General features: G+C 33.6%; 1 protein-coding gene across 1 annotated transcript in view; it reads right to left on the bottom strand.

The window, feature by feature from the left end:
- Nucleotides 1–2829: 2829 nt before the first annotated feature.
- LOC106139223 (uncharacterized) overlaps nt 2830–14181 on the bottom strand; it is a 30789-nt gene continuing 19437 nt past the window's right edge. The window contains exons 4-7 of the mRNA XM_013340618.2: nt 10044–10129; nt 9229–9336; nt 3854–3913; nt 2830–3318 (exon numbers count right to left, since the gene is read on the bottom strand). Of these exons, the coding sequence (XP_013196072.1) occupies nt 3232–3318; nt 3854–3913; nt 9229–9336; nt 10044–10129 (341 nt within the window). The 3' untranslated portion in view covers nt 2830–3231. The remainder of the gene's footprint in view (nt 3319–3853; nt 3914–9228; nt 9337–10043; nt 10130–14181) is intronic.

Below are 14181 nucleotides of genomic sequence, written 5' to 3'. Positions count from 1 at the left end.
TGAAGACGCGGTAGAAATGAAAAGAAAGAAGTAGGAAAGTGGACCCCAGGCCCGGAGCTTAATAGCAGAGGGTGCAACTGGGAAGATACCTTCATGAGAGAAAGATGTCACAATATAAAGCAGGTATCCCATAACTACGAAAAAAAAAAACAAAAAACACTCAAGACACATATGAATAATTACGACATGTCATGATGAATTACTTTACTACTAAAGGAGTTTATAATTACTGTGTTAATTACGCCACAGCTTTGTTTGTAGTTTTCGTCAAATTTGTCTTCCATACATGCAAACTTTCATGTAGGATTACTAAAAATTTTACAGTTTTTAGCAATTTGATTTTCAGTCTAATAATATATTGCAAAAAGCAACCCACAGATAAAATCGTCCTCCCAGCATTTTTTTCAGTTACATATTTCGTAGGCAGAAGCACAAGTTTAGATTAAGTGTCACGCGCCACGACGAAAATCTATCGCTGTTTCGCTTTTTATTATGACCCGAAACGGGAAAGCGATAGAAACGGCGGCGCACCTGCTATTTTGCTATGGAAGCAGGAGTGGTTGAGTCAAGATTTTTTCTAAACTTTTAGTTTTTCTTGTGAACTTTGATAGTAATAAAATAAAATTTTGTATCAACATTCAATTTATTACACGTATAACTTATATAGTAGATGTTGGAATCTCATTAACATTTTAGTCTCTTATTATATTTTTACACTTAGTAGTAGCCTAATTTTATAAGACTAGGTTATGCCTGGAACTTCGTTCCCAAAGGATTTCTGAAAACCCATTCTTAGCTGATTACTACGTAATTGAAATAACTTTAAAAACACATTTTAATAACTTTGGATTATTACGTTTTTTTTAAAAAAAAAAATCATTTCCTTATAAAAATGGAACAGATTATAAGTAGCTACCCGTATAGTATAAATGAAAAATCGGTGGAAATATTATGAGATAACTTCAACATCGGGAGTCACTATAAGAAACAGTTAAGTCAAATACATTTAAAGGGTTTATGATATTTTGTACACATATTTTTTTACAGACCCCCTTTTTGTTTAAATTTATTCATCCCTCTGCTTGAAAAAGGTCTCTTTTCTGTTTCCTTCCTTTTAAATTCTTATCCATTCCAATACAACTAACAATTTATACTATTTACAATTTATGCATTGGTAAATATGTCAACAACGTATACCTATAAAATAAAACTGGTACTAATCACTACAGCAAAAACATGACATTAGGATTGAGTGAATTACTTATGTATAAACTTTTTATACATATTTTTTACAGTTTTTGTAATAAAATGCTTTAAATATTTACATTCACTTTAAATTGAGAGGGTATCATCACACTTTTCTTACTTCCCTTGCCTTTCGACCCTCGCGTTGTTACATTTAGCATACCTCTCTCTTATTTTTAGGGTTAAAATCGTAAAAATAAAGTTTTTACATGAGAAATTTTATTAAAAATCTTACCTCAGGCTTATTTCATTTTAGTGAAGTTTGTCCTTAAATTAGGGCTCATCCCTTGAGCCGTCTCGAAAATTTAGTTTTTCAATATATTTTATCAACCTCTTTCGAAGTCCTAAAAAGTTCAATAAAACCATTATCCCATTCTTACCGGTGAATGACCTTTAGGAACTTCATCATGTTAATGGCAAGTTCTCCAGTATTTAGTAGGTACCAGGTTTTGTTTCCAGCGCTGAAAATGTTTTTTTAGAAACATATTTGACTGATATTTTCCTACAGTTTTTGATTGTCAAGTAAATAATAATAAATAATAATTTGATTGTCAAGTATAAAATAAATAAAATTAATAGACAATAAATTATATTATAGGCTTATAGATTAATTTTACCAATATAATAAACCTTGAATAAAACCAATATTATTTATAACCCTTATTATGAAGTCTGATATACCTACGTGTTATCAATATTTCCTTCTATAAAAATATGTTCCGTTTCTTAGCCCGAAACTAATATTTTTCTCAATCATTTAAAAATAATAACTACAAATGCAATCAAACACTTTATAACACTTGATTGCTTTATATTCCATTAAAATAAATACACTTATCTATTCCTACACATAAACAATTTATTGTACTCGTGACTTAAATAACATGGAAGAATGACATATTACCGCCCATGTTACCGGCTCCAAAATAAAGATACATTGTTTTACATAATTCATACTTTTTACTCGACCCATACATGTCATTTTTAATTTTTCATACAACAAAATTTACTAATCACGTCAACAACTATAGACTCAGTGGAATAGCAATTTACAAAAACATTTTACATCATAAGAAAAACAATTGGTTTACATTGCATACATATGTAAATAGCAGTCCTTTAAAGCTGACGTAAAAATTACTTTTATTTTATATTCTGTATGATATTTAAGTTTTATATTTAATGATATTAAGAGCTAATTCCACAGAAACTAAAAGGCACTATATTCATTGAAATTAAATCATTATTACGGGCAATGTCACATGACAAGGGCGAGCCTCGACTTTGCGTGCAAACTATGACGTGAACGATACTATTATGCAAACTGAAACATTTCATTTAAATAAAAAATCAACACTTCAATTTCAAAAACAAAAGTTTCTGTAGAAATTTCAAAAGTTATTTTGTCTTAACCAGGCTTCTTCATGGCTTATTAGTTGCATCCAAAACAAAAACAATTACTTAGCAAGTCAACACGACGAACTAAATTTCTATCGCTTTATAATGTTTGAGTTATGCTTTTACCTATATACCTTCAATTATATTGAAAATTATATTAAAAAGACAGACATGGCCGCACCGCATTCGCCGCACTGGTCGCATTTGATCCGGTCCTGTGGCGACGGAGGCGCGGGCGTGTGCGCAGGGATACATAGAACCATACAATATAATTTGATAAGCGCCTGCGGTGCGCGCAGCACAGCCATATGTGACTTCACTTTTATGATCAGTTTTCAGGGAAGAGGTGCTCTGTAAGAACCATTCTAAACACTGCAACATAAACGAATGCAACCGGACAAGTCCATTTTGTACTTGCAAGTAAACTCTCGAGGCAAGCAACATGACACATAAATACTTCGTGTGACGTCAGAGGGAGTGCAGACTCGCGTCAGTGTCGCTCTCCGCGTTGCCTAGCAACAAGGAGGACTCGCAGGGCGCGTTTCTGGAATCTTCTCTGGAGTTTGGCAGCTGGGCGGGTGGCATTAGTCACAGCTCGATGGCCGCCGCGCCTTTCCACGTCACTCCGGCGCGGAGGAGGTGGTAGAGGCGCAGCACGCACCATATGCATAAACACTGGTGACAAACATCGTTAATTAGTGAGGTCACAATCACGTCATAAAGTGTTCATCGTCTCCCTCAATGATTTCCACCTCGCTTTGTTTGAAAAAACCTGTATCCCCGCGGACTTTACCAGGTCGTCGCATTATCTCGTGTGAGAACGTACGTTGCGCTTTCCGGTTGGTCTTCACTCGAACTTTTTGGGCCTATCAGTTTTACAAGAAATGAATTAGGTCTCATTTCTCGAGCTTTACGAAAACCTCGACAGTAAGACCTACATATATAGTCAATTTCTTTAGGAACACAAACTGAGAATTAATGATAGAAACCAAGGGAAACAATCTTGATAGGTCTTTTTGTTAGAAATTGCATTCCTTAAATAAAATTTAGCTACCATTGAATTAACTCATTATAACAACAAATATTTAGTTTTGCATTTTCTTCTCATGGCAACAAATTATTTAATAAATGAACCTTTATTTTAGTAGGTATCTAAAGAATCAAACGTTCAATTTTACTGAAGTTAGTTTTCTATAATAATTCTACTTACATTCAAAAATATCCTTGGTATTAAAAAAGATATCTCCGCCTTACACATGGCGTCGAATTGCTGAAACAAAAATGGAATGTTGAGGCACGTAATCTTGTTAAACTGTTGTGTCGTCTGCTGACGTTAACATTCTGTTTACTCGTTGAAACATTTTTATCAGAAACTGCCTAAAAATATTTAAACGCTACAAAATTTTGGTAAATAACCTAGATTTTGTTTTTTTTTTCTCTTGGCGTTAGTCGTGGTTTCATCCTGACCTTCCTAGAGAAGGGCCCCAGGTTCTCCTTTGCGACTATGATCCTAGATTGTGTGAATCAGATTTTTTACACGAAACAACTCCTATCTGATATAGATTATGTATTTTTCAACAGAGAGATCGACTAAATGTATTGCAAATGACAAAAATTAATAATCCATTACATCCTGTATTCCTAAGCTAGTAAAAGTATATCTACATCCAAAAGGCAGAGAACATAGGACATTGAAATGATGACATATTTCATGGCAAGTGACAAGATGCGGCGGAATACCATAACACAAAAATCTGCAAGCAATATTACAATTTATTTCTCTTTAATTTTTATTCCAATAAAAGTAAAACTTCAAGAAATGACTTCTTTTATAATGGATGTGTCAGTTACAACGGTAATATTAAATTTATTACCAACAAAATTTCTTTCTGAAATATATAGTTTTTGAAAAGGTCGCGACTGTTATTAGATAACAAAACACGGCCTGCTAAATTATAAATATGACCTTTGATCTCTCTGGGAAAATTCGAGAAAATATCAGAAACATTTCGGTGGTAGATACACATACAATTTTAATTAACAACGTTCCTTTCGCTCACGAGGCCACACCCTGACTAAGGTTGTAATTATGACAATAACATCAATTCTCGTAATAAGGTTGACCTCAACATTATTTTGATCTAATAGGCCACGCAAAATTTCACTTTCATAAACAACTGGAAATAAACAGAATCGAAATGTAAATAAATTGTTAATTAATTGTATTCAGGGAGCAAGTTGTTCAGCCTACAACGTATTCCATTTTATATATTTTTGTCTATGTATCGCGAACTTTTAAATCTAAATACATAAAAGAGGATACTTACTGACTGATTGACTGACTGGGTCTAATTTGAAATTTAGCATCTAGGTTCCCTACGTTATCTAGGGGTGCACTTAGAGGGGATTTCCCGAAATTGGCAGAATCTGGGTAGTTTTTCATACCTTTATATAAATAAACCTAGTAAAATTCGTCTCGCTAGCAAAGTCGAATGTAATTAATCAGAGCGAGTAATTGAATTGGGCCGAGGCGACTTGCCGACCCTGCCCGCGGTCTAGCATTCGGAGGGCGCTATGCAAACGGCTTGTTAAAAGCAAACAAACGTAATTTGTCCTTTGTTTACTGGGCTACTAAATTAGCCAGCACCGCTGAATTCTGGTACGCGGGGTTTGTCTAAATTATAACAATGCATAACTTAGAAAGGATCATTGAAAGATATTGCAATGTTTAACTTTGAATTGCGATGATATTTAGAAATGGGATAATTTAGCTAACGTTATTAAAAACGGACTGAGTGGTTGACATATCACCGTGCATCTCAAACCTAAATGAATGCTAGTTTTGAAATTAACGACAGTTATTTGTCGTGTCAAAAACTCGCAGTTCCCAATGCAAGATGATGTCAGGAAGAAAAGTTAAAAGTCAAAACTTAAACAGGAAACGACTTGACTCTTAGTTGTTTACCTACAAATATCTGAACTCAGTTAAAAAGTTTTTTCAAATCTTTTTACACTGCAAAAGTTCATGCTGCTTCAGCAGACCCTCGAGGTTGGAACAATCAATCAATGTGCCAACTGTGTACGACAAAAAGACGCTGCGATCCTAAAAACCTATGGATTGGCAAAAATTGGCAAAAGCAAGCGATAAAGATGTTTGATAATTTCGATTACTTAACACAAAATCCTTGCTTAAAAGTACTTTTTAATTAAAACCGACTGAACATAGGCGCTGACTTGGTGGGCAAAAAAGCCCTAGATAGACCATATTCAGCGCCGAAAGCACTAAGTTGGCAATACAGCAACTAATAAGGGTCTCTTTGAGAAAATAGAGGATCATAGTATTTCACGATATCATATGCCCACTTTTCAAGACTATTGGCTCTGTCTTCCTCGTAAAGGATATAGGTGTGATGTAAGTAAGTATCCCCACCAAACTCAGCACTAAAAACAACGGATTCAAAAAACACTGACTCCGACATTTTTACTTCAATATCATGTTTTCAGTTCCTTTGTTTACTATTTTAATATTCTATTTCGGTATGGAGTAAGCCGAGTTGCCCATTGTTGCCTTTGTAAGGTTATTCATTTATTTATAGATGTTGTTAATAATGCATAAAGAATGAATTATTTCGTGTTAAATCGTGTAACGGGATCGTAATAAACATATTGTATTTTAAATATTCCTTTTAGTTAAGACCGAAATCCCATACATTATCACAGGATCGCGAAGTCGTATAAAAAAAATTAACATTATTGCAGTCAAAAGTCAAAGTGAGTTCGTATCGTTTGCAATACCCGTTCAATCAGTGAAATACCATACGAGAATAGAAAAGGTTTTTCCATCACGTATATTTTGAGCCACATTCGCGAGATAAGCGGCTGTGGGAAATTTCGTTTTATTTAATCTTTTATATCAAAGACCCCGGCCTTGTGTGCCTTTCATGAGCTCAGTGCCGTATTGTTTCCCGGTTATATTTGTTGGAAAATAGCCCTTGATGTATACATATTCATGCTTGTTATCTACGCCACAGGCCGGAATGTTATTTTGTCAAATTATATTTATTGCTAACTATACAGCTGAACATGGCCTTTCAATCTTTTCAAGACTTCGTATAACCCGCAAGGGATATAGACGTGACAATATGTACGTGTTTATTACTAGTGCAGAACTATTACAAGGAAATATAATTTTAACTTTAGATAAGTAGCGGTAAAATATTAAAAATCCTTTTTGTCTAAGAAAGAATGGAGCATCTCATTGAAACTCTTAACAGAAAACTCAAAAATACCCTTGGTTATATTATGTACGTACGTAATGTAGTCTTAATAATTTTATTTTGTTAAATAATACTGCATAGTACTGTAGATCATAGAATACCTTATACCAAACATACTTTATGAAAACCAATATAATAATAAAATTACTGTGACATTTATACGGACATGACGATATTATAAGGACCCGTGTTTGCAATTTGGCAACGGAACCCTAAAAAGCATGTGTGACAAAAACATGTGCTCTTAAAGAATTGATTGCTATTACAATATAACAATGTTTTCCGTGTTATCCAAAGTTGCTTCTGGCTAATTGGATTTGGGAAACATTGTCGAAAGTTGCGTAAAACCCAAAACTTTTGCGGCTATCTAATTAGAATATTGTATGGCGCAGAGTACAACGTTATAGCTTCATGAGATAATTCATGTTGATAGTTTATCTTCTACTTTGATTTAAAATTTAAGTAGGTACACACCGACTTCTTTTTTATCAAATGCAAAAACCGAAAAATTTCCAATAAATATTTTTTGTATCTTTCAGGGATAAGAAACTGATTTCTACATATTCTATATAATCGATTTTAAGTGATTTTAAACTTATAATTATATTTTTAAAAGTCTTACATTTTAAACCATGTAACAAAATATGCCAATTCAAATCTCCAGACCGAGTTGTTTGTCCATAACGTTGGTATACAGTGAAATAGTCAGTATACTCTTTTAAAAAACTATGGTACGCCAGCAACTCTGCCCGCGTAAAAAAAATACGTTAAATCTTGTACTCTCTAATGACAGTATTTTTCCACTTCAAACAATGCCGTTAAACTACTAAACTTGGACAATGAATTGTAATCGACAAATTGGCTCCCCACTCAACCCTTTGTTCGCTCATTTAGCCACTACGTGTTGTTGATTGGACCCTGTGGTGTTGTTTGGCCCTGCATGTTTTGTATGGCGTCATTGTAAATCTAATTCGGGACGCATTTTTAAATCGCCTGCAAAACTCTGGTTTTCTAAGCTCACGTTTTGTTTAATGTACGTCAGTATCGAAAATAGTTATTTGTTTATGATAATTTCGATAATTTTTTTGGAAGCCTATTAATTTTCCCTGACTTAAAAACGTGGAGTCATTAGATGTTTTTAAACTTCCAATCAAACTGTTAAACACTAGGTCCCTTATCTGTAAAACACTAGATTTACATGAAGCCATAAATATATAATTTCAATTTTTTTAAATATTTTATCTTATTCTTCAGACGTCTAAAAAATTAGTTTCAGAACTTTGTAAGTTTACTTTTCTCATATATTTTTAATCATGTTTGCTGTTTGTATAATTTCTTTGCTGTGATTTACATAGAACCTTCAGGGAACCCGTTTTCAATGAAAAAAAAACAATCACTTGCGAGCGCTGAAATAAAAATGTGATTTAAATTTCGAACTCGATTCAAATATTTTGAGATTGTAAATATTTTCCGTAGCCAACATGGCTGCGAGAATTTTACTTACAAATCGAATATTTTAAATACGTGTGCCATTGATGTGAATATAAAGTTGGAATTTGTTAATATATGTGAAACAAATCAGATGATTGGGTTTTAAACATAAATTTAGTTAATAAGTATTATTATTTAGGCATATGAATTTTAAACTGTATATGTGGGGTAGACTTTTTTGTGTTAAAGGTACACAACAGTTCAATAAAGTTTCAAATAAAAGAAGAAGAAATGTCTTAATAGTCCAAACACATAAAACAAATAGTATAAATATATGTATCAACATGATAATTTGATTATTGCTATGATTTTTATGGGCCGGTCGAATCGTTGGGATGGAAAGTCACGAAACTAATCCAATTGGTCCCAATTGAATAGTCCAGTGATCACAGTCATTCTATAAATCCTTTAGTAAAAATAAAAGTCACGTATACGTATATATGTGATATATACGTATACGTTTAATATGAGAGCGTGGTTTTGTCTCGTCTTCACACTTAATCTTAGCCAAACATAATTCAGTCACACACAAAATTAAGAGTATCGAAAACATATGCAGAAAAAAAACTACTATACTCATGGGATTTACGTTTAGCAATAATGTACGCAAAGCCTAGTAAAATAATAAACAAATGTAACTTTTTAGGAGAGATCATATAAACAAAGATCGGTTTAGCAATTTTTTCGGCACTAATAGAGAATTGGCATTGCTTTGGATATACTTAGTTAGACAACAAAATGTTGTACCATAATCATCGACATAACATTTATAAAATACCACAAAATTTTATTTAGTAATAAATTAAAGGAATCTTACCTTATTAATGTGATCTCTAAGTATGTTGGAGTATACCATGGCCATAGCCTCGAGGGCCATGAAAGTCATGCACCCTACCACCCAAGGCACTAGGAATGCGATATTTTCCTGCAAAAACATGATTATAAATAATAACACGAATAACAATCAAGTTGTTATGTACTAAGAAAGGGAACAAATTTTTATGAAGATGGATCCTTACGTTTATGTCTCCTTATGTTTACGGATCTTATAAGTAGTTGCGAATAATTATCTGTTCAATTGACGAAGGAAAAAAAGGCTAATGATGAGAAATTTCCCATAGAAAATCTCGTACCCGCCCTCGAAACTCTTGGGAATCGGCATATATCTCGGGTAGATATAAAAAGGTCAGTTTCACTGTTGGAAACTCGTAAATTGCATTCACCGTCAGGCAGCTTGAATTGCTTTCAATTTGCAGCTCTTTTGAAGTAAGGATTCCCAATTAAACGGTGTTACTACGATCGTTGTCTACAATTTACCAGCAGCAATTTAAAAACCTTATATTTTAAAGCATTTTAAAAGAAATACTTCATACATTTCGTTAGTTATGAGGTATTTTAAGCCGCTACTTGTTACATGTGCTTTTGAAGCGGTGGTAGATTTGCGTGAAGTCGTTAAGAGATACCTTGTATCCTTTTTCGATAATAAATCAAATCTATTTTAATAACTAAGGATCACTTCTTACAACGGGAAGAATTGAAATGTATCTCCTAATTGGACATTGATAGTAAAAACACAAAAGTGTTTGCTAAAATTTAGGTTTGAATCCTGGTGACTAGATTACAAATACTTACTTTATAAATTCCATAGAATAAGAATATACTGAGGACGATCATGAACATCTGCGTCCCTATTATTGCAAAATATGCTATCTGTACACCTGAAACAAATGAAATAAGAATATCAACCAGGAACCTGTGACCACTGAGTGAGTCAGACTCCCATCTGAACATTGCACGGGAACCTAAACCCCGTATTGGTTTATGGTTACACCACCCAGTTGCCTTAATGTGCTGGTTTCTTTACGATGTTTTCCCTCACCGTAATTGAAAGCTGCTTTAATGTGCCTATTATTTCTTATTAATCTCTCTCTCTCTCTCTCTTATCATATCATATTTTTGATAACATAGGTATTTTCACGTTAAAGGGTGCTCAAGTCTCTTACAGTCGAAGCGGCCATGGGGTGAGAAATTCGGAACAAATAAAAGTAGTACAACTTGCCACTTAGCCCTGTTAGGCATCTACTAAAATGCTTTTAACGGAATTGATATCTGAAAGTCGGGTTGAGTAGTTTCTGAGTGTTAAAATGGTTTTGCGACACGTCGAATAACAAAAATAAGGCTAAGTAAGCATTTTGCCTACTTGTTTATATTCCACAAAAAGTGTTATTAGAATTTGGACAAATTTTCCACAGATTTTACTTCATTAGAATAAGTAAGTCTTTTTATGCTGGTAGCAGGGATTGTGACAAAATTTTCTCTTATAAATTACAAATCTTCAACTTAAAATATATCAAGTACATGTAAGCCAAAATTCACGTTTACTTTTATAGCATCAAACAGAAATTTACCCAGGTGTTTTAATATTATATCGCCCAGTGTTAAATTGCACATAATTTCTATTCATCGCCCTTCCAAAACACGTGTATACATAAAGCTATACCAGATCAGTGGTGTAGAAAGTTAATCTTCCAAGAGTCGATATCTGACATACAAATACCGGGTTTGATCATCCCTTTGATCAGTGTGGAGACGTGAGTAAATAAACACGAAATCAAATTATGCAAAAAATGTGTAATAAAAAATCTGTTTGTGATTGAAACGCGTCTAGCGGTTGTACACATTTGAACCACAGTAATAAACAAAACTCGGGTTTTATTATTTATTTTCACCGAATGTAACCAGACACAATTTAAATTTATTATGTGAACGAAATGTTTCTATGAATATTTTTTTGTATTGAAAGATAAAATACCGATATAAAACTCAGTATAAAATATAAGCAGCCATAATTTGCGTACAAATCACAAAGAAATTGTTTCTTTATATATTGTAACTCTAATTTAACATTTTGACCTTGTATGAAAATCTAGATGTTCTTCAGAACTTCTCTCTTGTGGAATAATTATTTATTTTTTTGGAACACAAAGTTTTGTTTGGCAGTTTTACACCTACGCAGAACAATGCGTGCGAGATGCAAGATGACAACAAATAATTCGCATAGTTTAAATAAGCAACGAAGTGTGCCTTTGATCACGGATTTGATAAGTAAAATAAGATTGTATTGGATAAATCAGCTTTCGCAATCTTTATAGTGGAACACAACCGATGGCTGCTTGATAGTTACACATCCAGAATACCTAAGGGATTCAAACTAAAATGTACGTTATTCAGATGAGAATTATTTTATTAACGCGGTAGGATTCAAATCTGTGCCCCCTGTGTTTAACGCACAAATACGTTAATTCTTACGTTACTTCGATTACTATGTTTGTAACCATCTTACACGTTGTAGGTCGAGTAATTGATTTCGGCAGCTTCGACCGCAGTTGCCAAATGAAATTGCAGTGCAGCTCTGTTTGCGGGACACGGGCTGCAAATTAATTTCAACTGATGGCTGAACATTTGTTCCAAATAGCAACGCATCCCTGGAGCGTAATGCCTGTCGCAGACGTCGCTGTTATATATAATTTATAGCAAGGTATCCATTTATTTTATCCCTTATCGAAACAACATACTTAAAAAGCCTGAAAGGCGATGTTTAATTGAATGGTCGTATGATGGAATTATTCAGATAGCGATAGCAAAAAAGTTATCGAAGGCGCACAGAAAACATATATATTTTCATGACGAAATTATAAATTGACCGTAATATTAGGGCATATTTCTGTTATGGCATATTAAACACTAGGTCCACTATCAAAGAAACTTAGGCAAAATATTGAGCATGATGCTCACCCGTGTGTGTTACCTTGCTCTAAAATATATTATAATTCAGTATCCAGATCCATACTAATATTATAGATGTGAAAGTTTATTCGTTTATCAGTTTATCCAAATAAAACCATTATTAATACTTTCTTCTGATTAAGTATTTTTATACAATATGGAGTCCAGTACGGAGAGGGGTATAGGGTACTTTTCACAAGAGCCCCGGGCAAAAGCTAGTATTAATATTTATGCTAAACTAGCAATTCAAATTAATGAATTATCTATCTATCTAAGTTTATGATGGGCTATGACGTCTTAAACTAATTTATATAAGTTACGTTGTTCTCGACAACACAATTTTCTTACTTCTTAGCTCGAATGAAAATGGAATGCATTGAACTTCATTTTCTTTGATTAAGAGTATCACTCAACGTATAATTTAAACATTCATCATCATCTTCTGGTGATTTTATTTGTCCCGATTGGGTTCTGGGATTTGGGCATCTACGGTCTGCGACCACATTTCAGAACCTTCGTGGTTTAAAGTCGTCATGGTTTAAAGTCAGATAACTAAATGTGTAATTTAAAACTAGCCAGACACATTAGGAGGAGCTCTACAGGAAAAATCTTTTACATAATGATCTATTAGCCCTTGTCGGTTTTAAATACAGAATATTTGAAATTATTATTTTTTTATTATATTATACTGACCCGGAGCCCCGAACCAGGTAATACGATGATACAAAAACTAACTCTCACCAAAATTGTAGTTAGTTTTATTAAAAAAATGATAAGTCTAAAAAAAAGAGTCAAGTGTAGTCGAATACGAAGAGAATTGGGTGTCGTGAAAAAGTAAGCGTTCTACGGACACGTAATCGATTCTCAAGTGAACAAACAATCGCTGAAAATCGATCACAGCCGATGTCCGCGGGCGTTTTACTTTCCCACTGAGATTGCGTTACTTCAAACTACCCGTGTATAAGAATCTTAGCGAGTTTGGTAACTTAACGCCAAATTAAAGTAAATACTAGTTTATACGAAGTTTTACTCATAAATCGTCAGAAAATCGTAAAGCAAAAAGATCGATAAAAATTGTAAAGCACAGGTGCAAATCCTATAACGGCCGATGATTCTCTTTTAAGTTAGTAATATTATTTGAAAGTTAACTGGTGCTCTTATCAGGAAAAATGACATCGCATTGAACGGCACCAAGATAAGAGAGAAAATAATAAATAGTTCCCTTTTACTATATCCATTGTACATGAATGGAAATTCCTTTTAATTTGTACCATGAATCACAAAACATAAAAATAAAGAACGTACCCTGTTCAGAGATTAACTCATGTAGCTAATCAAGATACGTTCATAGCAGTAGAACAATGGCTCAACACGCCAATCCGCAGATATCCCATGAATGGGCTTGCAAATGGCTCTGCATTATGGAGAGTTTGATGTCTATGCAAACTGCGGTTATTACAAGTGACGGAGACGTCTGGATTGTTCGATTATTCTGTCTGAAATTATTTATGCCGTGTGGTTCCAGATACTTTAGAATAGGACCACTCAATATTTTTCTCTTGGATGTCGTAAAAATCGAATAGGGGAATAGCCATATTTATTGACTACAAGCTTCCATGTTGGTCTCGTAGTGAAGATCAAAAATACGGACGAATTGAGAACCTCCTTCTTTTTGAAGACTGTTAAAAAAACAAAGTTGTTCCTTTTCATCTTATAAAGTGTCTAAAAACCGCAGGATTTAAAATCTTTTCCATTATTTATACTTGTATAATTTGATTTATTCAGTAGTACATTATGTGGACGTAAGTAAGTTAAATTTACGAGTATGTTATATACGAGAGCTCTTCCCAGAAACCTTTAGGGACTTTTAAAAGGATGGTTGCAGATTTTAGCAAAGAGAATCGAAAATTTCTATTGAGCAAGTTACATACCCTTTGGTAATTTGTGAAGTTAGTTCACCCAAGAACATCAAAGTTGACTGCTC

Source organism: Amyelois transitella, chromosome 6, assembly GCF_032362555.1.
Source record: "Amyelois transitella isolate CPQ chromosome 6, ilAmyTran1.1, whole genome shotgun sequence".
NCBI lineage: Eukaryota > Metazoa > Arthropoda > Insecta > Lepidoptera > Pyralidae > Amyelois > Amyelois transitella.
Note: the sequence above shows the minus strand (reverse complement) of the source record. Positions and strands in the feature narration are given on the sequence as shown.